General features: G+C 34.7%; 3 protein-coding genes across 7 annotated transcripts; 1 reads left to right on the top strand and 2 right to left on the bottom strand.

The window, feature by feature from the left end:
• The first annotated feature begins 475 nt into the window (after nt 1-475).
• On the top strand, nt 476-11,224 carry LOC6572100 (protein anoxia up-regulated). Of its 5 annotated transcripts, none has more exons than XM_001998216.4 (7): nt 476-683; nt 4,689-4,715; nt 5,496-5,966; nt 6,088-6,200; nt 6,675-6,805; nt 9,146-9,350; nt 9,416-11,224. In XM_001998216.4, exons 1-7 carry the CDS (start codon nt 609-611, stop codon nt 10,254-10,256), a joined length of 1,863 nt encoding a protein of 620 aa, XP_001998252.2. In that variant the 5' UTR covers nt 476-608; the 3' UTR covers nt 10,257-11,224. The 5 variants fall into 5 exon arrangements, with proteins under 5 accessions (XP_001998252.2, XP_043863706.1, XP_015021698.1 ...); XM_044007771.1 differs by having other exon boundaries at nt 9,426-9,536; XM_015166212.3 differs by lacking the exons at nt 9,146-9,350; nt 9,416-11,224 and adding exons at nt 6,977-7,144; nt 7,536-7,642.
• Nucleotides 11,100-15,415, bottom strand: LOC6572101 (synaptic vesicle glycoprotein 2A). Its single transcript, XM_032728319.2, has 9 exons — nt 15,260-15,415; nt 15,037-15,198; nt 14,562-14,724; nt 14,289-14,410; nt 13,347-13,764; nt 12,939-13,071; nt 12,602-12,885; nt 12,196-12,323; nt 11,100-11,186 (listed from the first exon to the last, which is right to left on the bottom strand). Exons 1-9 carry the CDS (start codon nt 15,327-15,329, stop codon nt 11,140-11,142), a joined length of 1,527 nt encoding a protein of 508 aa, XP_032584210.1. The 5' UTR covers nt 15,330-15,415; the 3' UTR covers nt 11,100-11,139.
• Nucleotides 15,416-16,548: 1,133 nt separating this feature from the next.
• LOC6572102 (synaptic vesicle glycoprotein 2C) lies at nt 16,549-27,962 on the bottom strand. Its single transcript, XM_001998218.4, has 10 exons — nt 27,802-27,962; nt 24,397-24,498; nt 24,163-24,324; nt 20,960-21,122; nt 20,688-20,809; nt 20,327-20,633; nt 20,159-20,266; nt 19,974-20,106; nt 19,502-19,913; nt 16,549-16,735 (listed from the first exon to the last, which is right to left on the bottom strand). Exons 1-10 carry the CDS (start codon nt 27,815-27,817, stop codon nt 16,701-16,703), a joined length of 1,560 nt encoding a protein of 519 aa, XP_001998254.2. The 5' UTR covers nt 27,818-27,962; the 3' UTR covers nt 16,549-16,700.
• Nucleotides 27,963-27,994: the final 32 nt, after the last annotated feature.

The following is a 27,994-nucleotide window of genomic DNA, read 5'->3' as shown; positions in this document are numbered from 1 at the left end:
ATAGAGGACTATTTGCGGCTATAAATTTATGGCGCGAGTAGTCATCCCAAGGTTATTCTCATATCAAATTAATTATAAGAAATGCATGTGTTTATTCACCTGATTTACATACCGTCATACTAATTACTGTATTCCAATTTTTCCACATTTCATTTCCAATCGTATGTAGAATATTCTTACTCACGTTTATACTTAGTATGTATACATGTATATACACTTTAAACATTTAGGTGTTTGTATATTTATGTACGATCTTATAAATATGTGTGCGTGTGCAAAACGAAAAATATTAGAGCTTTACATTTGCTAAAAAAATCCTACGCTCTTCAGTGACATGAGAGATTGAAATTTTTGTTATTCCAAAAATAAATGTATTAAAGCCAACGAAAGAGAGCAAGAAAGAGTGAGAGCAAGAAAGAGTGAGAGCTATTCAGATACATATTTGTAATAGAAAAATTATAAGAAACCATTCCATCTAGTTCTCTAGCAGAACAACTCGAACGGGCATCAAGTTAAGAACACGAAAAGACGAGAACTTGAATCGAAATTAAAACGAATAAGTGATTCTTTCTGATTTTTACATTTTATTTGAAAATTAAATATTCAAAATGGTTTACGAAAGTGGATTTACAACCCGTAGAACTTACAGCTCCAGACCAGTGACAACGTCGTATGCTGTAACGGTAAGTTTCAAATATGCTAGTCACGCGAATAGGATATCTCGTAATCTGGGAGAAAGTTTGTAGTGAGGTTCTCAATTCATAGAATCTGTGAAATTCATCTGTGCGGACAAATATATTTATTTATTGGGACTTGTGCAAAAGAATGAGTTATTAAAATACCCCTCCCAATGGAACAGATAAATTGAACATTTTATGAAATGAGTTTCATTACAACCTCTCAATCAAACTCCTTCTCAAAGTGTACTTCGAATTATTATGGCTTACCTCCCACTTGCTGAGTTCCGCAATTTCATTAAAAAAGTGCAGCTAGTAAAGAAATTGAAACACGTTTGAGCACAAAAGTAACTTATAATCTAGCCTTAATAAATGTCTCACATATGAATATCGTATCAGGATTAAAAAGTCAAAGTGTGTATAAGAGAAGAGTGCATGCCTAAAGCTTATATAAGTAAATAAATAATATTCATTTATATTCGTATATCATATATACGTACAGACTATATGTGTCTTCCTATGGATTTTTAAAATAAAAAATACAATATAAAATTAATCAGTTTACACCAATTACATTTATGCAGCTGTGGCCATATAAACCCTTAATAAGCTACACTATCCGAAGACTTTCGATAATTTTTTGTATAACATAGACATAGACAACTAACAAACCTTTCACTGAATATAATCAAATTGTTAAATGGTAAAATATATGAAAGAACATATTTTAAAAACCAACAAAAAAATTAAATAACGCAAACACCCTTATTTTTACATCACCTTGGATCGAATTTATTGAGTATATTTCAAGGTTGTGTCTATTTTCTCTATCGTTATAATATCTAAAAATTTTGTGATTTGTCATAGACTCAGCCAACATCATTGGCGATCGTGCAAATAAAAAAAAAGCTCTTCTGCTCTCAAATTCCAAATTTAGCTCTGTGTGTATATACACCCATGTTAAAATTCACATAATTCTGTATGTACATCTTGACCGACAATTATTGTATATAGAGATATACACATATTTGAAAGTGGATTACTGACTTAATTCGCAGCTGCTAAGTTTTTGAAAATTAAAAAATATTCTCTTTGCGCCTGTGTATACGGCGATATATCTCACAACTCAACAGTTGATGTTTTTCTTGATTGTTTTCTATTCATATTTCGTTTATCCTTCAAATGTTTATGCATCTTACATATGGAGGCAGACACATAGACACATCTTTCTTTATGTACATAGGAAAGTACACACATTGTATCTACACAAACATGTGTGTAATATAAGCTGTTTGCGCATTTCAGTTTCGGGCTGATCTAAAAATATATTTTTTGATTTCCAAAATACATTTAAATCAATGACGGCAAAATGGGCAGAGAGACTGTAGTAGGCGTTAAGAAAACCAGATAAACAGAGAGAAAAATATGAATTTTAAAAAATTTAATCTAGCTAAGACTGCAAATACAAACATATCTGAACTGAAGCTGACAACCTGGTTCTAATTACCCACTTATAAATATAATGTGTATTTTTGTACAAAATATTTGTTATTAAAATGAACACTTTACAATTGTTAACAAAAATAAAACATATTAACAACAATTTCATGTATATATTCCATTATCAAACACCCAGCAAATTAAGTTTTGTGGGAAGAACATTTTGTGAACTCCTCAAATGCAAATAAACCCAATGTAAATAGATCATAGAACTGGTACCACAATTAATTTATTAACCATCCATGGACCACCTATGCTTGTACATAAGCTGAGCATTGATATATCTCTATACCTTCACACCCACATGACTCATGTGCACATGCACATGTGTACATGTTTACATGTGTATGTACACCTGCATGTCGAGTTCATGGATAAATGCTTGCATGGAACATGGATCGCGAGTGTCGCCGATGAATGTGGTGTCCCAGCTGCGCAAGCACGTCGCACAACAATTCTGCACTGCATATGCTAATAACGTAAACTTAGCTTTCGAAATTTAAACCCACCTGTGTGACATTCTGGGCATTGCAGAAAACAAACAGACCACCAATTGACTGGGAGAAAGTTCCTTTCGTGCCACGGCCTTCACTCGTCTCTGATCCGGTGACTGCTTTTGGAATGCGTCGGTCGGACTATGAGCAGCGCAAGCGATCAATACTCGATCCAATAAACAGGGCCGCTATAAAACCTAACTATAAGATTGTCTATCAGCCCATTGAGCCGTATGTGCCGACGCGCGATAAGAATCGCTCGCGCATCCTGAGCATGGTGCGCCAGCACATCGACACTGTGGAAGCCGGTGGCAATACAGCAGCTCGCACCTCTCGCGATTCCCTCGATAGTCAACTTCCGCGCCTGCATCGAGCTGTTTCCGAAGGTCTGCCGGTGCGCCGAGAGACCTATCGCAATGAAAAGTCGGGTGCTATGGTCACAAAGTACTCTTATTAATTAACCGATAGCGAAAGAAAACTCTTCAGCGAAAACTGATCAAACCGAAATCGAATTGCACGAATTGACTAAACAGTCTCTACTATTACAATTAGGACACACCACGCACATGACCATGTATACATACCTTCAAATGTAAATTCAAATATATATATACTAGAGTTCACATACAACCAAACAAAAGATCTGACACTCTGTTCGTTTTGTATCTAATATTGCCAATAATACATCTTTCATAATACATGCCACACGAGTTTCTATTTTTGTTCTTATTATTATGTTAAAACCAATAGAATCAAAGTATGATAAGATACGAACCTGTTTCAATTTCCTTTGATAGGGACTAGGACTAGATTGACTAATCTATATATGAAAGAAATTATAATGGTATTCAAGTAACTGTCATATTTTCATACATTAAATTTTTTTTTCTTGAGGCTGGTCCGCTAAATATTTACACATGCCTTAATTTGATCAAATCTGAATTGACCTCCTTTTTCGGAAGTCTATTTTATTGCATAATCATTATCATTGATTTTTGGCGGGCCAGCCTTCATTAAAAATGCCCTTCATTTAAGAGAATAGTCGTTGTGGAACAGCAAGTTAGCTTATAGTTGCATAACTCTTTTATGCTGATTGCCAATTTTTCACAATTTACAATTCTCACCTAAATGCATAAATCGGAATTTGTAGACTCCACGCTTAGACCTGTGCACGGACAGGCCTGGCTCGCATCGCAGCCGCGCCTCCTCGGACTACTCGTACACCTCAAAGTCGAGTGTTGAGAAAAGCAGTTATGACTCAAGCAACCCGTACGCCAGGCCTGAGCGTTCCACGTACTCCTCCACTGTCGAGAGAACATCGCGTAGCGGTCCCGGCGGTGCCTACAATTATAGCACCGAGCGGACCAGCACAACTGGCGCTGGACCCGGTGGCTACAGCTACTCGTCGACCACGACTGGAAACTTGCCTGGCGGCACCAAATACCGTCACTTTTCGTACCATGTCTAAAAGTGAAGATTTTACGAAATCAATAGCATAAATGGTTTATGTGGCTACAACTTATTACACTAATCGTTCCGCTAAAATTGTTTTGTTATTTGTAATGCAAGTTGTAATACCTAACCAGATACATACGTATGTACATGATATGTTTATATTATATACCGGAATTGTGTAAAATATTCGAGTTGACTAACATAACTAATAGTTTCTTTGATTGTTAATGAGATAGACAGACAATCCGTCTATGATGTATTTACCCATCACCTAAATCATTTATAGTTTCAAAGTATTTGTGATACAATAAAATGAAATCGCGTTCACCCAAAACAAACATAAAATAAACTTTTTTGCATATGTACAAATCTACTGCATTATGTTATTTCAAATACGATATTCATATGAACAAGAAAGGATGATGCCATCGATTAGACACTCTTTGGAACATAAATTCATAGTTTGCCAATATTATATAATGTGGAGTTCAGATCTCAGGGAGTGGGCTCTCACACAAAATGAACACTAAACTATTCTCAATGTTGTATAATTCTTTTTCAGTATCCGTCTGTTCAGAGTGTGACGCGAGTAAGTACATCCAATCATTGATTTCATTGCTCATGAGTTGCTTGTCATCCACATCTTTAATGTTTTTCAATTATTTCAATTAAATTTTACTATCACTCTGCTCATACTTCAATCACTTCATCGTCACCAGGATTCATAAGTGGTTAGTATAATACATCATAAATACATATAAACTGCAGCCTGATACCAATTTGCGTCCCACATAAAAGGAATATGAAATTGAAAGGAATATCTGGCATTAGCTACGTTAGTTAATTTAACACTTAACATTAAATGTTGTATTTGTATAGGGCTCGCCAAAGTATCGATAGATTTATTTTTTTTATGTATATTCTTGAGTATCGATTGAAATAATAATTTATGCTATATTTTACATCCTAATGTATCATAGAGATAGGATGAATGCAGTTTGGACCATTAATAGGAAGAAAGCACTTCTGTAGTTTATCACTCCGCGATCTACGAATTCCACAATTTAATATAGGATCTGTAATAGCTAAACGTATCATCACCAACAGTCAACATGGAGTCTAGTGACTCCAGTGGGAGGTGCACCCGTGTGATCTTTTAGAAATACCTACATCTAGTTCTTCTTTACGCATTATTGTTGTTTATTTTTATTGTTGTTTGCTATTTTCTATTATTTATGTTTCTTGTTATTTGATTTTTTCTTGTACTATTATCACTCTCTCTACTTCGCTCTCATGTATCCTCTTGCACAGTCGATGTTATTTGATTATTTAATATTCTACTAACTGATGAAATTGCTAAATATACCAGGTATACAAATCGAGCTATCCAATCTACTCGAGTTATTCCATCCCAAGACGTGTCATCAGTGGAACACGCGTTATTGCATCGCCTGTTCGGGTTGTTACCTCTCCCACCCGAGTTTACTCGCGCATTGTACACTCTCCGTCGCCTGTGCGTGTTGTGCGTACTACAACACGTGTAGTTACATCCCCGGAGAGAACGTCTTCCTACACCTATACCACGCCATCGACATACTATAGTCCGACCTATTTGCCATCGACATACTACTCTTCTGCCTATATCCCGACATCGTATACAACATACACGCCATCGTACCATTACACCCCAACAACTGTTACACGTGTTTATGCTCGATCGGGATCCCCGGTAAGGATCACCACATCTCCGATACGTTCAACACCTTCCTATCTGAAGAGACTTCCTCCTGGATATGGCGCACGGGCCTTAACTAATTATCTCAATACCGAACCTTTCACCGTAAGTTTTGGGAGGTTAATATCAAAGTGTTCGCTTCTTTTGTTCAATTGAACTTAACTCAAAAGTTTTAAGATGACAGTTACCCGAAAAGTTTTTTGAATTCATAATCATTTAAATATAGACCTTTTCGGAGGAAACGGGAAGGATACGTAATCGCGCACAATCATTGATGCGGGACTTGCACACTCCCGTCGTTCGCCGTGCACGAAGCTGTACTCCGTTTCCAGTGACTGGGTAAGTTCGCCTTGTTCAGTTGGTTGTTATTTTATATGTGAGCGACGTTTTGAAAATTGATAAAAATGAATTCGATTATACATAAACTGTTTCATTAAATATTAGCCAGAGTAATAACTATATTTGTATATTTGAATTCTGGCAGAATTTTACCATTTATAAACAAGATGCATTTAGTTACTATTGAAGCTTTAGACATCTCAAACGTGATGCATATTCAGCTTACATTATTACAAAACATACCATATTATTTGCTTTATAGTAACCTTTTTACTTCTATCTATGTATGCACTCGTTGCAGTGCTTTAATGCTTAATTTTTGATCAACGCCTTCTTGAAATATTTAGCTTATTTCATATGATTGAACATTCCTTAAAGTGGCAACTCTGATAGTTTTATTTAGAAAGATATAGAAGGAGTGAATCATATAATGGAATTTATAAGTGAAATTACCAAATAAAATTAACATTTTAGGTATTCTTACGAGCCGACTTCTCAATTGGCCTTAGACGCCTATGTTGCTCGAGTTACGAATCCGGTGCGTCATGTTGCTAAGGAAGTTCGCAATATATCGCACTATCCAAAGCCAGCAGTAAAATATGTTGGTGAGTAATTGAATGGAACTGTTTGTGTAAATAAATAAAATTTAAATGTTGCCTCTAATACACTTGGATTACTATTGTGGTATTAAATATAGTGTGATAGCAATTTAGTTGCAACCTGCATTGTTTTTAAAATCGTTATTAAATGCCGTTCTCTAAATATTAAATAATAAGGTCAAAGTCATCTAGCCTCTGTAAGGATATGTGGCGATAAGGCTTATAATATTAGAAGACCTATGTACGATTCGGACAAAGTTCGAAACGATATTAACCTTTTGTCCTGGTACCTTAGACACCCGACTTGGAAGAACGAGAAAGAAAGCAATATTGCTCGTCAGGAAGGTAAGTTCCGTTTTAAACGGATTTTATGTACTACTGGCTTGTGAGTGGCATCTGTATAAAGCGACAGTGAACTAGTGATTCCTCCACTCATGATCATCTAACTAAATCATTTTTATTTGGAACTTCCAGCTAAAGTAGCGATCTCTTAAATGCATCTCGAGTATTCATTTCTCTTCCAAATAATAAGAAAAAATTCATTTGTATTCATTTAAAGTTTGCATAATTCTCAACATATTTATATATACAAATTTGCCATTTCCTTGTTTTTATATAGGAGCGAACGCAATCCGAATAATTTGTAACTAATGCATATGTTTCTCGCATCCTGACTAGTTCTGTTCCGTGTACTTGACTAACCTAATACGTTTTATGATTGATTGATTCTTTCCAGTTGAAGCTGTTGAAGTTGAGGCCTAAAAGATAACATGCCTGACTTTATAAAATATGGACATACACATTATTATACTTTAAATAAATAAAACAAAAATGAAAAACCAACTTATGTTTGCCTGTTAGTATATAAAGCCGATATCAAAAATATAAACTCGCGATATCAGCAGAATCAGACGCTTTGAATCCAGACTAACGTGGAAACTAATACAAACTTCTTCAATGAAAGATTCATTACGATGCTCTGATGAATCAAAATCTATACTAATATTTCGAAAAACCTAACCACAATTTAAATTATATGTTACATTTTGAAATAGCCCATTGCATATTATATTTGTGTAACATATGTATATTTCAAATCTAAGCAATGAACTTTGTATTTCTCTTACTGATTGAATATTACAGGCATTTAGAAAATACACTCAACATTTACTTAATTTATGTATCCTGTCTATCTCAATGTATGTGAGCGTCTATATTGGAATTGTGCAGTGTATTTTATATTGAATGCCATATGCTCAATGATACTGTTATATGTATATACACATATACACATATTTATGTAACACAGACATAAAAATATAAATTAAAATATTAAAATATAAATGGTTTGTTTGACAAGCGATAAGCGATGGGCACTAAATACTATTTTAAGATGGTTTCAGTCTCATTTATATATCCTCCTTTGCTCTTTATAGATACTTGTATATACATATGTATATCATATGGCCAATGGCCAATAAATGACTAACAAATCTCGTGAGGACGTTGATGACCTTGACCTACATTCTTAATAATTGGATCGATTGAATCACCCTTGTAGCAGCCCACGTTGCTACAAAAGCAATATTACCATTTTCATTTTTTACAATTGAGATTTCATATACAGACAATATAAAGAGCGTTGAAGATAAGTTTTATCTAACATTCCATAGTTCAAGTTCTTCATTCAAATATACCTACACATATACGTTTTCGGTATTCATACAATTGATAAAAATATATTTTAGATTTTGAGACAGGCATGAAATTGACGGCCTTAATCGATTTTATCTTTAAGGCAAGCTTTTAAGGCATATGAATGATAGTTACATATAAATCATTGATAATATTATTTAGGAAAAAAACAGTACACTCTCTGCCTGACTAAAGATCAGAGAGATCATAGCATAACATTTGCACTTACACTCTATGCACGAGTTATCATTGCGGGTCTTTTGTACATACAGACATTGTTCGTTTTATATTTAGCTAACATACGCAATAATCTCAGCTCTAACTACTGGCATATACACAAATATTTCTTTTGTACATTCAAATCAAGTAAAAAACAATTACTCTATTACTGGAGTCTTTTTATCTGAAAATCTCCACTATTGAAGTATAGGCCACTATCCCAGCAATTACAATGAGTAAGTACATTTGAATATTGAATATTGAATATTTTAAATTTCATGAACAAATATCAATATTTATATATAGATTTATATTTATATATAAATGCGTGACTAACACAATTAATAGTTCTCATTTTTATTGGGTTGAAGTAGTTGAGTTCTACTCAAAATAGCATGTCTGACATATGTTATAACCAGATTTGGCTTTCAGATCCCGATTTGGATCCGAATCGCCCATCAAGAAAATTTTCTGCTCCCAGACCCCTGGAAGATGCTATTGATCTGGAATCGAAAGAGAAGCAACGTCTACGCCAGGAGCGTCTGCTGACTGTAAACGAAGAGGCTGTGGATGAGCTTGAAGTGGAGAAAAAACGAGCTCAACGGGCTGCTGATGAAGCAAAGCGTCTTGAAGAGAAGTAATCGAAGCGTACTTTAATAATAGTCTAAGATGGTTCAAATAATTGATGATTGATTATTACAGTGCCCTTAAGGCGAAAAAAGAACGTGAGGCTGCTGCGAAAAAGGCCTTAGAAGAAGAAGAAGCCAAAAAACAGCGGGCTGCTGAAAAATTGGCCGAAGAGCAACGATTAATTCAAGAAGCCCGTCTTGCTGAGGAAGCTCGTCTAGCCGAGGAAGCAGCCCAAAAGTCGGCAGCAGAGCAAGCAAAACTGGCTGAGGAAGCGGCTGCACGTAAAGCTGAGGAAGAACGATTGGCTGAAGAGGCCCGTCTTGCTGAAGAGGCTCGATTGGCGGAGATAGCTGCTCAGAAAGCAGCTGAAGAAGCCAAAGCTGCCGAAGAAGCTGCAGCACGTAAGCTTGAAGAGGAGAAGCGCCTAGCCGAAGAAGCTGCCCAAAAAGAAGCCGAAGAAGCTGCCCAAAAAGAAGCCGAAGAAGCTGCCCAAAGAGAAGCCGAAGAAGCTGCCCGTAAAGCTGAAGAAGACCGTCTGGCTGAGGAAGCTCGGCTAGAGGAAGAAAAACGTGTGCGGGAGCAAGAGCTGAGCCGCCTGGAAGAAATTGAAAAACAGGCCGAGGAAGAACGCGAGGGCGAGTTGGCACGTCAAGCAGCCGAACTGGCTGAAATCGCACGCCAGGAGGCTGAGCTAGTTGCCCAAGAGCTTCAATCCATTCAAAAGGAAGACAGAGCTGTTGATGAGTCCGTCGCCGATGAGCCCATAGTTGATGAGCCCGAAACTCCTGTCGCCGAAACTGAACAGGAGCCAATTATTGAATTGAATTCAAAGAGTGGAGAAACTGCTTTCGTATTGGAGAACGCTGCCGGCGAAGCTTACGTGGAAGATGCTGAATACGAAGAAGAAGAATAATCTCTTCTAACAATAGCTATTAATTGCGAACATACTCCCTATTCAATCCTCAAAATCTATTAAAATTCTCATTTTCGACTAAACCGAAACTAAACCCAACACAAAACTGCTTTTAGCAAGGACTAATGCTGTTAGGTACATATGTACAATGTTTATAAAATTAAACGGCCCCTATTGAATACAATTAAAAAAATCATTTTAGAATCCTTTATATAATACCTATCCCATCTGTTATAACTATATACATAACTGTATATATGCAGTTTTATAGTTATTATTAAATAAAGTTCACTTCATAAAATGGCTGAGTTTAGACATCACAAACTTTTCGGCCTGAGAAACTTAAGAAGACGAAATCTTTATTTTTTTACCGACCGTTTCTGAACAACAACAGTCTCCTGGTCTGATTCATATCTTATTTATTTACATGTATATTTACATATTTACATACAGATTTAAAAATTGCGAAGGTAATGTATTTGGCATTAAGAATACATATTATTTGCAATCGAATACCAAAAGTCAAAGCTATGTACGTCAGGCCTATTTACCAGTTTGGAAGATTTCAAAAGAATAATTTTAATCCTCAAAGTGATTAACTCTTCTAATGATGATGAATGAGATAGAAAAATGTAGGCTTCGATAATGTTGTCTATAGTGTACTGTTTGTTTATGATTCTAACGGTAAGAGGATACAACTTACTTGGTATACGCTCACCCATCCAAAAGCTATGCAGGTTTAATAAAATTTATTTAGAATTATACATATGTGGTTTTACAAGGTTTCAAACAATTAAACAAATATTTTAATACGTACAAAATTAATAAAACGCGTACCTTTAACATATGTTTATGAATCGGATTCGCAATCCACACAATTTGATTATGCCGAATTCCGAATTGGAAGATAATAAACAACTACAAAACACACTGTAAAGAAAAATAAAGTTAAAATTATATAAATGGTAGCTAATTGATTGATCGTTCTTTATTGTCGGTTGGAAATAAAGGTGAATTGCCGTTGACATTTCTGAATAAATTCTATCATATTTGAGAATTGATCATTTTAGATTAGGGCCCCGAAAACTGATAAGTATTATTAAAAAACACGTAAGAACGTTGCAGTCGGGCGTTACCGAGTGCGGAATTCTCATTCACATCCCATCAGCAATTTGGCAACTAAGTTTAGCTCTAATACTGTAGAAAATGCAACTAGCTAACGGTAATCTAACTGCAAAATTTGAATGCTTACGCTCAAAAAATGTGAAAATTACGTGTCCCTAAAGAGGTGCAAAAATTATTTTTGGGGCATCGATAGAGGAGGTTACCAGTAAGTTAACTAGCCAAATTATAGCTTCTAGCTTTTATACTTTAGGAGATTTAAACTTTGACACTATCCCTGTGGGCGGACATATATCCGTCGAAGCTTCTTGGTCTTGGGTGGTGTCCAAAATATAGCAGAATTTAAAAAATCACTATATCTTCAGGTCCTTCGACATATAATTTTGTCATTAGACTTTACAGAATCATAACATTAGCTTACTTGCAAAATTTCAGTGTTCTAGCTTTAAAACTCTTTGAGATACAGTTTTATCCGATTTGCCACGCCCTCAATGGACGTTGATATATCCACCATAGCTTGTTGATCTGGGGTGGTCGACGCGGATCTACATTCCAATTTTCAGCTTTCAAGCTCTTCAACTAATATGAGTTTTGGTATATCGGAAAATGCATTTTCTAACACTTAATAAATCGGAGATATACACGACGTATATCTTCCAAATGTCAAGTCTCTAGCTTCAATAGCGCGGACAAGACAGACATTGCACAAAACCAATATACTAATTCACTTTCGTGAATGAGTATAATTATAAATATTATAGATATTATTACAACTAGTGTTGATCTATGGTGAGTTAAGCATTTCACTATTACTTACCTATTAGAATCACAGAAAGCAATGCAAATGTCATGGTGCAGTATTGGATTAATATAATACCCATCAGATTTGTTGCTGCAATAATTCCAAGTCGCCCCAAAGACATACACAAGCTAACAGCTTTTCCTCTGAAATTGCAGAAATTACATTAAAAAACGATGTATGTATGTATGTATGTATGTCTGTGTGTGTAAGTTGGAATTACTTGATTATGTTTATATATTCAAATTATATCAATATCTTTAGAATTAGAATGTTGAGCCGCCAAATTATCATATTTTGTACGCCGTGTAACAAATATTAAATGCTATTATGTGATTATTAAATATATAGTCATAGTCCCGATTTTGTTCGTTTGATAGTTTTGCATTCACACATGAAAATATAACAGCATATAATTTATTACCTCAAATTTGTTGGGACCAGGTCGACAATGGCACCCAGCATAATAGATATTGATAGTCCAGGCAGAAGGATTACCAAGCAGAATAAGATCAGCACCACGATGGGATTTGAAACGAAATGTAGTAAGAGGCCGCTGAATATTGACAAGGCGAGGGCAGCCATCAAAACGTTCTTACGACCAATCGGGTTTAATATGACGCCTTGTATTAAGAAACCCACCAAAAAGGCCACACCCACTATCATATTGTCAATATAAGTATTGGTTGAAATTGCATCAGAGCAGATCTGAAAATAAAGAATGCTGAAATAATTTATCCAGAGTGTGGTTGATATCTTACATTGGTACTATTCATGGATTTGATTTGGCCTTGCTCGGGGCTGCTCAGTATTTCACAAACTGTAGAGCTTTGATTTCCTTCATTGGATGATCGGTTTACAATCTCTGGAAACCAAAGCTGTATTCCATTAGAGCTGAAAATAAATATATATGTTACAAATTTAAATTACATTTCACCAAGCCATGATGTATGTGTTTAAAAGCTCTTACAAATTTACATAAAGCTCACAAATTAATTGATGATATTGACAATATTGACAATATGATATTCTAAGTTTTGCATCGATTTGTTTTGTAAAAATTTGCCAATTGCAGTTGGTTACACTTAGCTATTTAATTTAAAGTTTTCTTTTTTATTGTGATTTGATGTGATTTAAAAAATGAAAGTATTTTTCTTATTCATACTTACCTGAAAAACATACAGAAGACAGCAACGTTACATAGCACGAAATTAAATCCATGCGGCTTATGAAACAAAGGCTTTGTGGCACGAGCGATGTTTGTGATTATATGCCAGCCTTTGGAATTCGATAGTATGTTTTCTTCAGTCTGTATCTCTGGCTTTAATCTGATTTCATTACAACTAAGAACTTGAGTAATGGATAATCCGCGATTGAATTTGCTGATCCAATCTACAGCGTTTATTGCCTGATCCTCTTTATCTTGAGACAGCAGATACTTGGGACTTTCGGGATAATGTAGTAGTACCAGTCCCCCAATAACTCCGGGTAAAAGCGTTAATAACATTAATAAACGCCATGGACGAAACACAAAGTCACCAACAATGGGAATACTCCAATCGTAAGATAATACTGCCCAAGCCGTTGCTGTAAATATATTAAAATTCAATATTTAATGTATGTAATTATAAATTAAGTGATAATAACAATAAATATGGTATGTACATGTGAACCTTAAAGGTTAATTCAGTCAGTTAATATGATTATTTCATTTTTGGAAATCTAGGAAATTTCTTGACTTCTGATCATCTACGTATCTAAAACAGCGTACTATTTAAAATTTTAGAGAGAACAAAAACACGTATATATGTAATATACTTATTCATATACCTATATATATAAACATTTGAGACATTTTCTATTAAATATTTAAAATATAGCAAACATATATAAACTATTATAAGTAGTGTTAGGGAAATTTGTTTAGCAAACTCTGTTTTCAGAATAGAATATATGATTCATAACCTACTCATGAGATTAATTCTCGAACTCCTCGAAATAATTGAAATTTCCACCCTAGTGAGAATATGAAAATGAAAATTTCGAGACTCATTCTCTAGATGGGAATTGAATAAAAAATATTCGTTAAGTATTGAGAGATGTTATAGTACCTGGGACATATATGGCAGTGACACTGACAAACATTGTTGAATAATTGATCGCAACGGCTCGGTGACGAGGTATGTTGAATTCGCTCAAATATGCATAGAGTGCTGCTGAGACACCGCCGAGACTGTAAGAAATTAATCAATACATTATATAAAAACAAAAATAAATAAACAGTCGACATCACTCGAGACAAGCTATATTAGCTAGCTTATCCATTGTATTGTAGTTTATCCATTGTAAATGAATTTAAGTTAATTTACATAGATGATTCTTACCTGATACCAGAAAGCAAGTTAATAATGTTAAATAGCCAAACGCTCGTCACAAACATGAGAACAAATAGAAGGGCGCAGCTTGAAAATGTTCCGTAAAGCAAAACCTTGCGACGACCTATTGCATCGCAGACATATCCCCATATATAGGTTGAGAGAAAAACCCCTACAAAAATTAAATACTCGTTGATTCATAATATACATGTATACAAAGACATGAATAGATGAATTTGTATACATATGTATATACATATATATCTATATATGAGAGTTTTCGTATGTTGAATTTGAATATAGATATAATCTTTTAATACATTCTTAGGTATATTATATATATATATATATATATATATATATATATATATAATATATACATATTTGTATATATATGCCACAGATGATTAATTAACAAGTATAAAATAATCGAGAGTTGAAGTGCTTCCAACTGCGTTTGAGTTGTTTGCAGACCATGACTTACCTGCTACATATGCCGCCATCATGACACCCATCTCGGCTTCCGTTGTGTCGAACTCGCAGCGGGATGCGATTACAACAATGCTCATTGTTTGCTGTGCAGCCACAGATGTGATTGTCAGAAGGCCGCTTATTAGAAGTAGTATCCATTGGGTCTTGCCATAGCCTATTACAATGCGTAGCGGAATAGCTCAACTATCTGTATTTGTGGGTGGGCAACTGCTTACCTATCTTCTCCAAGATTTCATCGTACTCCAACATATTTGGAGGGAACGTGTCTCCACGAAGGTATTGCATTTTCACTTTCAAAGCAAACGTCCAACTGGCGTTGTTTACAAACTGGCCACACCTTATATGTTAAGTATTTCAATAGAATATATAACATTTAAGACACACAGCTCACAGCTGTGATATTCCTACTACAAACCAATTCAACAACTTTTAATGCTTGAGAGCACAAAAACTTGTTCTGAGATTAAAATACCTGAGAATTTTATATCTTACTGTCATTTAAGAGAAAGAGTGAGTAAAAAAGAGAGATAGAGATATGTCATGGGGACAGTTAGAGAGAATGATTGCAAGGTTTGATACATATATTATTGTTATAAATGCAATTAATAGATAGATCGACAGATCAGCATATTTCGAGTTGAAATTATTAAATAAATTTAAACAAAAATTTGTGATTATACAGACACGCATACATACATCTCATTTAAAATAACTTATTCCGGGAAATATTTATTTCTTTATTTTAATTTTATAATTTACATATAATTTATTTTCTATTATTTTAATTTTAAGTAATACATACGTGCGTAGGTGTTGTTAGTATGTATCTGTGAAAAAAGAGTACAATGTATTGAGTTTGAACTTCTGACAAAGCTCCTAGTCGAACAGTTTCGTTTAGAGCTGTCATAATTGTTGACATTAGTTTGTCAAAGCCAGTAAGTTTCTATCATTTCCATTTAGAGACTTCTTACAGATATGTTATCAGCTCTGTTATATTGTTATCTACAGTATATCATTTTACTATTATTAAATAGTTTATTTATTTATCCAATATGACGGCTTTTAGTTTAATTGGTCCTGGTCCACGTCTGCACATAAACCAGATGAACGCTGAAGTAAACGACATTGTAAGTAGCCAGGCCAAGTTTTTATTTAAGGTCTGCGGTGGTCAATGAACGTAACTTGTTTGTAGGTGCCTTATCAAATTCACATCACACAAAATTGTTTGCCAACTTACGACCAATTACTTAAGCAAGTATCGAAAGTGATAGAATTTGTTTGCCAAGTTATTTATTGTTGTTATGTATTAAAATTTATTTGATTTCTTAGCCGCTCAGTCGTAGTCATAGTATAGATAGTTTGTAGCTTACGGGGCTTTGTTTGCTCATAATTTTGATTATTGTGGATTATTAATATAAATATATTTTTGGGTTTTTTTCGCATAAAGAAAGCAGGAAGTATCCGTATGTGTGTATTTGCTTTTGTGAATAGATGTATAGGGATGTTCGCCAGATCAGAAAAGTTTGTTAGATTAGACTAAACTAATCCTCTTTATTATCATTTTAATTTAATTTAATACTTAAATTGGAACATACATATTTCTTAAATTAATTTCATTTCCTTAGTATTCCATTGTCATTCATACTGTTGAATTCTCTACATTGGTAGAAGAAAAGCCAACAACGCACAAACTGTAAATAAATGATATTCAACATTAATTAAATAAAAAATATATAATACACGTTTGAGATAATTAGGGTTGTCTTGTTTTGTTTAAAAAATATATTTATATCGGGATATTTTTTTGTCCAAATATTTTTCGATATAATTGAGTTGGTCACTCTTGTGATAAGTGAGCCAAGCGCAAAAGTAAATAAAATGAATATGGTGAAAACGAATTATTTGGACTTTAAAAATGGAACAGCCAAATGTAATTTGTGCCTTAAAATAACAAAAACAAGTTATAAGATTGCGTAGGTACCAGAAATTATTAAGTAAGAATAATAAAAAAAAAAAAAAAAAAAAAAAAAAAATATAAAAAAATAAAATAATAAAAATAAAATAAAAATAAAATAAAATAATAAAATAATAATAATAATAAAAAAATAATAAAAAAAAAATAATAAAAAATAATAAAAAAAAAATAAAAAAAAATAATAAAAAATAATAATAAAAAAAATTTAAAAAAAAATTATAAGCAAAAATATATTAAACAAATAAGAAAAAAAATAAAATAAAAAAAATAAAAAAAAATATGAACAAAAAATAATAAAAAAAAAAAAAAAATACCAACAAAAAATAAATAAATAAAGGATAATAAAAAAAAGAATAATAATAAAAAAAAAAAATCCCCACTGTACTGCTGACTCCGACCGAGTCTGGACGACTGAAGAAATGCTGCAACTGCTGCCCTTTATATAGGGCGACATTCACTCAAAGTCTGAGTTTCGCTCAACTGTTGAGCCTGGCGCTAGGTAGGGTCGTTGCTTGTTGAGCTTTAAATGACCAATGGGAACACTCTCTTCTGCTGCAAGCATTCTAGCTTCGTTTTACTCATATATGAATACCAAACTAGTGCTGCTGCATACATATAGACAACTTAAATCATCTGTAGTTCTTCTTTATCCTTAGCTTCTCTTCAGTAGGCAGACAGAGAGACTGGCGGAGAAACAGACTTTGGTATTCATAGGGAGTCTGTAGTTAAATTACCTCTTCAAACTGTTCAAGAATATATATATATATATATATATATATGTATGTATATATGTATTACAGAACTGCATTAATACCAAAGAAAGCTATTCAAATTAACAATGCGAAAAATGCGTTGAGTCGCGTGGAGAGAGAGCCTAGAGAGATGAAAAGAGTAAAATTGCAAATTTGTTCATTCCGTTTAGCTGTTAGCCCTCAAATGCATTTTTCCCATTGTTAATTCAAGCAACTTTTTTTTTTTTTTTTTGTATTTCTGCAGATCTCTAATACATATGTACATACATATACTCTGATTTTGTTGCAGTGCTTGAGCCTAAGGTCACCGAGCCGAGCAAATACGAAGTATTTATCCATTTTGCTTTACGCACTTGTGTATACTTCCCTTCACTCATTCTACGTAACGTATGTTTTAAGTGAAGTCATGCAGTCCTCTAATATACATATGTATATGCTAGATATGGTTGACTGTTGATATGCTAAATGCATAGCTTATGTACTTTAATATATTTTAAATTATTATATGCCATAGACAACAATTTCTTTTGTTTTATACTTAGCTCTCTGGACGACTAGAGCTTCTGCATATTCTGCCTCTACTTCTATTTTCAATATCATCAATAAGCTAGACCACTTTCAAATAGACTAGATGTAGCCTGAAATAGGCTAAAATTGCAACCTCATGCATACATACCTACGTGTGAATTGAAATATTATTTGCTTGAAGGGCTGAGGGGATTTTGTAGTCTAGCAGTTTCGGTTTGAGCTTTCATATTTGTTTTTATACCCTGAACCCATTGAAAATGGGAAATCAGGGTATAATGGTTTTGTTAAAAGTATGTAACAGGCAGAAGGAGGCGTGGCAGACCCCACAAAGTATATATATTCCTGATCAGGTCGACGAGCTGAGTCGATTTGGCCCTGTCCGTCTGTCTGTCCGTCCGTCCGTCCGTCCGTCCGTATGTATGAACGCGTCGATTTCAGAAGATATAAGAGCTAGAGACTTGAAATTTTTTTTCCTAGGTCCGTGTATATCACGCGCATATCAAGTTTTTCTTTAAATATCGATAACTACTCCCGATATTTTATTATCGATCAAAAACCTTATCGAAAGCTAGTTATTTAATTATATCTCCTACACCTTTAGAGCTAGAGCTTGCAAATTTTAAATGTAGACTTATATGTATTTTATATAATTTCGATTTTTGTTGTAATTTACCCCCCACTCCTATATCCACCCCCTCACCATCACCTTTGTAAAAGGCGTATTTCAAGTACTAGAGACATGTGCTTTGGAATGTACATACATTTTTACCATATAATTACGCCCTGAAACTTTCATTAAGATTGTACGTCTAGAAATTAAATTATTCAACAAATAAATTCTTATAATCTTACTACACTACAGCGCAGACCAAGCGCAGTTAGCAGAGCGCATTCTAATACGTGTGTGTGTATGTATGTGTGTCGAAAAGAAGTGCAGACTGATTAGAATATCAGATTAGAGGGTTCAGGGTATCTCCTAGTCGAGCAGTCTCGACTAGAGTCTTCTTACTTGTTATATATTGATGTACTGAATTTATTGTTTATATATACAGTGAAGTATTGGACATTGTCCATTACTGGTTTCTGAAAGGCTAGTATCAAATCATAAATATTTTTACCAAATGCTTTTACTTTTCATGAAAACTTATGCATGCATTCAACACTGTTTTAATTGTGTGATTTAATTGCTTGATTGAACTCACACAAAACAAATCCAGAAAATAATCCAAATGTTATGTGGCAGTACGATTCGAGAAGTATTCCAATGATGTTGCTGCCAAAAACACTTCCCGTGCGCCCCAGCATGAGGCAGATGCAAACTGCCTTGCCCCTTAGATTTGTGGGGACGAGATCCACGACGACTCCGCTTAGTACTGATACACACAGGCCCGGTAGTACCAGGTACAAGCAAAAGCAGACTATAATGACTGCTTCATTTTTGATCCATACTAACGACAAAGCGCACCCAGCAGCTATGGCTAAGCCCACTGTGATGGATGCCTTGCGCCCGATTTGATTGATAACAAAGCCCATCACAATATAACCTGTAATTAAAGCTGATCCGTATGTAATTGTGTCGATATAACTCTTTGTATTGATTTGATCATTGCAAATCTGTAAAGAATTAAACATGTCTTAAAGTTGCTCAACTCAATCTTAGACCCATGTTCATACATCTGTCGTTATGTTAGCTTGCCACTGATCAACTGAAGCCTCGATCACATCACAAACGGTCATTGCGTCCTCGGCAACGGATGATCCCAGGCGATTGAGTATTTCTGGATACCATAAGCCCATGCCCGACGAGCTGAAAATAAATTCATCTGTAAGAACTGAAGTCCATTCGAGCCTTATCCCACCTGAAGAAGAGACCACACATAACAATGCAGCTTATGCAGAAGTTTTTCAAATGCGGCCTTTTTAGCAATGGTGCAGTTTCTGCCCACATTTTTCTGAAGCTCACCGTTCTAGAGTATGAAAACAATATACTATACCAATTAAAACATATTTTTGGCTTTAAGACTCACGGTGATTTCGATACACTAAGTATATTTTCTCTGTCTGCAAATGCATCACTTTTTAGTGCCTCAACTTTCAGGTCATGGAGATGTTTGCCAATATTTTTTAAGGCGATCCACTCTACGGCGGCGTACGCCTCATCGGTTCTACCCATCGACAATAAAATCTTTGGACTTTCTGGCATTTTAATCAGCATCATTGCTCCGATCAGTCCAGGAACAAAATAAAATACAGTGAGCAAACGCCAGGGACGGAACGTAAAGCTTTCAGTCACATACAGACTCCAATCCATAGACATAACAAACCAAGCAATCGCTTTAATATGAAATTCAGTTTAACTGATTATTTCCAATATTGTCAAATCTTTACCTGGCACATAAATTGTAGAGATGCCGACAAATAAACTTGCATAGTTAATAACTATCGGTCGATGACGGGGAATGAAAAACTCGCCAAGATATGCATATGTCGTGGAAGAAGCACCTGCTATGCTGTGAATCAAAGTATACGAATAATTAAGCAAACCAACATGAACATACATACATATATACCGATTATAAATATGCTTATATACTCACCTATACAACTTTAAAAATCGAAACGAACTAATCGTTTTTGAAAATAGCTACATATATACTTACAAGAATCCCACTAAAAATCTTGCGACCACAAAAATCCAGAAATTCGGAATAATGATTGATATTAGGGAGAGTAGATTTCCGCACAATGTCGTATATATTAGAACTGGCTTACGTCCAATGGCATCACTTAGATAACCCCAGAAATATGAAGAGCAAAAAATTCCTGTATAATAAGAAAATGTTTTTAATGGGAAAGAATGTTCAGCGCGAGAAAAGCCTATCCTCCTGTACATCCATTCAAATATGAACAAGTAAGAAGGCTCTAGTCGATACTACTCGACTAGGAGATACCCTGAAACCTCTAAGCTGATATTCCACTCATTCTGCACTTCTTTTATGAACACATGCATACACACGCATACATATGCATCTACACGCACTCTGCTGACTGCGCAGTTAAAAGCGACTGCGCTTGGGCTGCACTGCGGTGTGGGCAATAGCATAAGAATTTATTAGTTGAATAATTTCTTTTGTAGACATGCAATCTTAATGAAACTTTCAGAAATACGTTTTTTACAAATTGGGGGCGAAGGGGGCGAGGTATTCAAAATTTGTAAATTACAAAATCTTCGTATCAACTGTATATACACAGTAAATCGGAAGTCTCTAGGTCTAAAAGTGTTCAAACACTGTGGTTAGTGGTTCGAATTAGGCTAAAAAACAAAATCAATTTTTCGATTATTCTCGATAAAAAAGTTATCGGATGAGTTATATGATAAACTTTTACTGCGTATGGTACACACGAGTATGAATGCAAAATTTCAGCTCTCTAGTTCTTACAACTTCTGAGATCGACGCACTCATACGGACGGACGGACGGACAGACGGATAGGGCTATATCGATCAGCCCGTCGTGCTGATCATGAATATACATACATATATACTTTATGGGTCTGCGATGATTCATACATACTTTTCACCAAACTATTATACCATGATTTCCCTGATACTGATAATGAAAACATGATAGAAGAATTCATCTCAACCCCGCACGCACAGTAACAATACAGACACTACAGTTAGTGTTGAATATTTAAACAAATAAGAAGGCTCTAGTCAAGACTGTTCGACTAGGAGATACTCTGAACCCTCAAAGCTGATATTCTAATCATTCTGCACTTCTTCTATGTACACATGTACATGCATCTACATGCACGTATAAGCACGCGCTCTGCTTACTGCGCAGTAAGCAGCGACTGCACTTTATGAGAATATACAATATTATGAGAATATACTTACATATTGAATAATTTCACTTATCAATGTATGTATGAACTTCACTTCATCAAATGTATGTATGAACTCATTGAAAATGAGGAATCCGGGTATATTGGTTTGTTGAAATTAATGTAACAGGCATAAGGAGGCGTGGCAGACCCCAAAAAGTATAAATATTCTTGATCAGGGCGACGAGCGGAGTTGATTTAGCCCTGTCCGTCTATCTGTCTGTCCGTCTGTTTAAAATGTCCGTATATGTAGAGTGGATATGGAGTATCTCACAAAGAAATCGATAACTCATCCAGTTATTTTGTTATCGATTAAAAACCCTATCGAAAATCTGTAATATTCACCCCACACTCTTAAGTTTATAAAAGAAGTATTCAAATCATCAAGATGGTCCATCCACAAGAAAAGTTATTAAACAATTAAGTTCCCATAGTAAGCCAATAGTAAGCCCACACTGTAGCCAATGCGTGATTATGCGTGAATGCATATACATATGTATGTATGTTTCTGTGGGAGTTTCATATCTGAGCAGAAAAGAAACGAATAATTATTAAATTATCAGATCTTCGAAGGGTTCAAGGGATTTCGTAGTCGAGCAGTCTTGACGAAAGCTTTCTTACTTGTTATACCCTGAACCCATTTTCAATGGGAAATCAGGGTATAATGGTTTTGTTGAAATGTATGTAACAGGGAGAAGGAGGCGTGGCAGACCCCACAAAGTATATATATTCTTGATCAGGGTGACGAGCTGAGTTGATTTGGCCCTGTCCGCCTGTCTGTCCGTCTGTCCGTCTGTCCGTCTGTCCGTCTGTCCGTATGTATGAACGCGTCGATTTCAGAAGATATAAAAGCTAGAGACTTCAAATTTTTTTTAAAATGTCCGTAATTACAGCGCGCATATCAAGTTTATCATTAAAAATCGATAACTCATCTCGATCTTTTTTTATCGATAAAAAACCTTATCGAAACCCAGTTATAAAATTATATCTTCTACACCTTTATTGCTAGAGTCTCCAAATTTTTAATGTATGCTTATATGCAATTTATACAATTTCGGTTTTTGTTAAAATTTACCCCCCACCTCTAAATTCACCCCCTCACCCTCACTTTTGTAAAAAGCGTATTTCAAATACTAGAGACTTGTGCTTTGGCAATTACATGCATATTCATGTTATAATCATAATCTAAAAGTTTCATAAAGATCGTACGTCCATAAAAAAAGTTATTAAACAATTAAGTTCTCATAGTAAGCGCACACTGCAGCCCATGCGTGTTTATGCGTGGTTGCTTGTATGTGTATGTGTGTGTGTGTATGCGTTTGTGTCTGTATGCGTGTGTGTGTGTATGTGTGTCTGTATGCGTGTGTGTGTATGTATACCTGTGTGTGCGTACGTGCGTGTGTGTGTGTGTGTGTGCGTGTTTTTGTGTGTAAGCTGAAAGTCGCGAAAAAGTATTGAAATATCTATTGCTCCAAGGGTTCAGGGGATCTCGTAGTCGAGCAGTCTCGACTAGAGCTTTCTTACTTGTTTTTTAGATGAAGTTAAATTATTTTCACTATCACCCCTATGAGCGCTTCGACTTATTATCTTGTTGGAGATGTCTGACTACGGCACTTTTACGTCATTTGAATTCCTTCCAACTGTAACAATCTCTTGGTTATTATTAACAATACAAAAGCTAATATGATGATATTAGTATTTTGAATTCACTTGCATATCTATTCGCTGCTTAATTACTAATCATTTTAATTAGATTTGCATCAGATTCCAAGAGACTAAATGCAGATACTACTACTAACTAATCCATAGTGTTAGAGTGTATCAAAATTCTTAAATCATTGTAAAAATTGTTACACACACTCGCACACATGTCTATCTATGTATATAAAATAATTAATTTTAATATACGGATTACATAAGAGTTAAGTTTTAGGAATCAAATTTGTAAGCTTATCATATTTAAGGACGAAAACTTACCGACAAAACTAGCAGCACTCATGACAGCCTTGTACACTGAATTTGTTTCAAAATCGCACTGGGATACAATAGTTATGTATGACATACCCATTGTCTCGTTTATGACCATCATTAGTAGGAGTCCTGATGCAATTAGAATTATCCACTGCACGCATCCAAATCCTTGAGCAAATAGTTATTTAATAGCAGGGTATTTTTATCACAGCTGTAAATCCTTTTAAAAGTTTGCCCTACCAATCAATTCAAGAACTTCTTCATATTCATGACCATCACTCATGGATTTTTGGGATGGCTTCGATTCTGCATCTTGCTGGTTCACATTCGTCATTTTAAGAGCTGTAGTAATATTGGGAGAAGTAAACGATCCTTACCGAAGCGTCTTTGAAATGTGACTGACGAGGCACAATGTGCTCTCTAACATATAAAGATAGCCAAGATCGTTTGATATGGTTTCCAAAGGCCGAGGGCTTCTTCAAGTATTATAGTAGTCTTAACTTAAAAGCTATTAATAACTTTGGGAAATGTATATAAACTTCGCGATTTTTATATACATATTTGGATATTATAGCACTATCCGCGAGATCGGAGTCTTGCTCGCTCACACTCGACTATACGCTAAGTGAAGACATGTGAGCACTTCAAAAACATTTTCACGAGACTGTTGGGCGCAATCCGAACGAGTTTTTGCGCCATTTTGTAGTCATTTAAACATGGAATTATCACATCAAATCCAATAGCAAGGAAAATGAAATTAAAAAAAAAAAAGAAGCAAAAACCGGGTTTCGTTGAGTGAACGTGAATCAAAGAAGGCCAAGGTGGGTCTGTCCACTGGCAAGGCTATAATCCCAGTATTTTGGGATTCACTTGGTGTCATTCACATCAATTACCTTGATATTAGAACGAAAGCCGGCATATACTATTTTAATACATCTGTTAGTAAAATATGGACTCGAAGCAAAAGCGGAGAGTCAGAATATTCACTTAGTGTTAACAGAAGCAAATGCCTATCAGTCAGCGACTTGCCAACCACCCCTCGAATAATCATTGAAAATTCAGTTATCAGACAAAGATAAATAAGTACGGAGATGACATTGGGGTAATTTATTAATTTATTAGATATGTTCCACTTCGGTATAAGGAGGCAGGGAAAACTCTTACCGTCAAGATTAATGCTTTTGTTTATTGAAGATGAATTTCAAATTGAATGAGATGATTGCTATTAAAAAATTATATACAATTAATATTCTGTTAAAAGCAGTTTTTCCTTTGGGTTATGCGAAAATATGAGTATTGTTTATAGGCAAAGGTGAAAAAGGTGAAGGCTGGTGTCTACACATAATGTGATGCGATAGCAGACTCGTTTCATACTTAGGTGCGAGTGAGACATATGAAGGTGTTGCTGGGAGGCTGCACTTGTCACTCGTATATGCAGCTATAAAGATCTTTATAACTTTTATGACACCTCGCAGTTTAATGTGTGAAAAACAAAAGTAACACCTATTAAAGTTGTTACACATTAAAAAAATAATACTTGTAAACAACGTTGGTTTATTGGGACACGGTACTAGTATCTGGTATCTGCTTCCGTTTGTTTACCTAGTGAATATGATACTTTATGGCCAGTGAAACTGCTACTGTTGAAATGCTTTTTAGTGGACATTTTTAAGTTGTTAAAAATTATTATTTTGAGGAATATACTCCCCCAACTAAAAAATACACTTTGCCGACTATAGATGTATAAAACAATACAATATATACATATAGTTAGGCTTATAGATCCTTAGCTCTCGAATATATTTGTACCGGTAGACAGGCAGATGGATAAGTAGAAAGATTTTACTGTAAGCCAATTTATGATCTTCAGTTCGTGAGAATTTTGAATGATTTTACACTGACATTTACATTTTGATATTCGTTGTTTGATGCTTTTCATAATTAAGGCAGCCTTTAGAAGCTTAGAAATATAAATTGTATCCCCTATTTTCATATTTAGCGCTGTATTTTATGTACGTTTTTTGAGAAGTTATAACTAATACTAGTGGGGAGCTGAAGAATATAATATCAATAGACTAACAGAAAGAGGGGCAAATGTATGTATGTGCATTATGCATGTCGACGCAAGTGTAAGAAATACTGTGATGTTATAAGGCATGGCTAAATCCATTTCCGTAATATTATATAAAATATATTATGTAACCAGTAAGAGTGCTCTAGTCGAGACTCCTCGACTAGGAGATATCCTGAACCCTACAAGCTGATACTCTAATCATTCTGCACTACTTTTATGAACGCATGTATCCACACGCACGCATTAGCACGCACTCTGCTAACTGCACAGTAAGCAGCGACTGCGCGTGGACTGCAGTCTGGGCAATAGTATGAGAGTTTATTTCTTATGAAACTTTTTGAACTTTAAAATGTGTGTACATTGCAAAGCAGAAATCTCTACTATTTAAAATACATTTCTTAAAATCCAAAATATGTTAATTACAAAATCTTCGTATTTATCAAATGTAAATACACAGTAAAGCTGAAGTATACAGGTATAATAGTGTTCAAATTACGCTAAAAGAAAAAAAAAAAAACGAAATCAATTCATCGTCGATCACCCTCGACTAGGGTACTCTTACTTGTTTTTGCAATATGAATTCTGCAAAAGGGAATGTCGGAAAACAATATCAACTATAACGAAAGTTATTCTCAGTGTACGTTATATTGTTTGTCGCCATATTTGTATTAAGTAAAATACAATATTTTTCTCTTCTCTACAGTTCAAGATAGTTGTAAAGTCAACTATGTGTAACATAAACAAAATCTATTCACTAACTAAAAAGTATTAAAAAATAAAACAAAACGACTAAGAAAGCTCTAGTCGAGACTGCTCGACCGTCGAAATCCCCTGAGCCCATCGAAGAATTGATATTTCACAATAACTCTTCGGATGTTTCTGGTCACACAAGAAACACACACCCAGAAAAGCATATGGATGCATAACCACACATTGGCTGCAGTGTGGGCTTACTATGTAAACTTAGTTAATGGACTATGATCATGAAACTTTCAGATCGTGATTATAACATTTAAGTGCGTGTGTGCCAAGTCTCTAGTATTTCAAATACGCCCTTTACAAAAATAGGAGTGAAGGGGTGAATATAGGGCTGGGGGGTAAATTGCAAAAAAATTGAAATTCTATATTATATATATGAATCTACATTCAAAATTTGTAGACTCTACATCTAAAGACATAGGAGATATAATTAAATAACTAGTTTTCGATAAGGTTTTTAATCGATAACTAAGTATCCGCCTCCTTCTGCCTTTAATTTATACAGCTTAAAGTATTGCTTTCCAAATAGACTTTAAATATTATACGCTGTCAGCTACCAAAATAGTATCAAAAATTTTAGAGTTTGCAATCGGTCAAAAATAAATATTCTCGTTTACGTAGAGGAGAGATTATATTAGTTTTCGTCAATGTCCATTTATTCATAGGTATGTATGTACACAAATCATTTCGCTGCTATTGGAAATACATGTTGGAAGCAGTTGGAGGAGTTAACGTTACTGAGCTTTAGAGACAAATTTCACAATTCTATAGGCCTTGTGAGATTGACAAAAGTAATAGTTTATGTTGTATACTTTTCCGCCTAAACATTCCGAACTCGCGGCAAGAATGAATAGTTTCGTAGTATCGATAACTACACACGATGAATTTCAATTGTGGCTATCGTTTTAAATAGATAAGTAACAGCTGTGCACAAACAAAAACACGTATTTTAATTAATTCACTCAGCACGTGTTATATGGTTAGTGGTAAGAACGATTTGTAAAC

This window comes from Drosophila mojavensis, unplaced genomic scaffold (assembly GCF_018153725.1).
Source record: "Drosophila mojavensis isolate 15081-1352.22 unplaced genomic scaffold, ASM1815372v1 contig_19, whole genome shotgun sequence".
Lineage (NCBI taxonomy): Eukaryota > Metazoa > Arthropoda > Insecta > Diptera > Drosophilidae > Drosophila > Drosophila mojavensis.
Note: the sequence above shows the minus strand (reverse complement) of the source record. Positions and strands in the feature narration are given on the sequence as shown.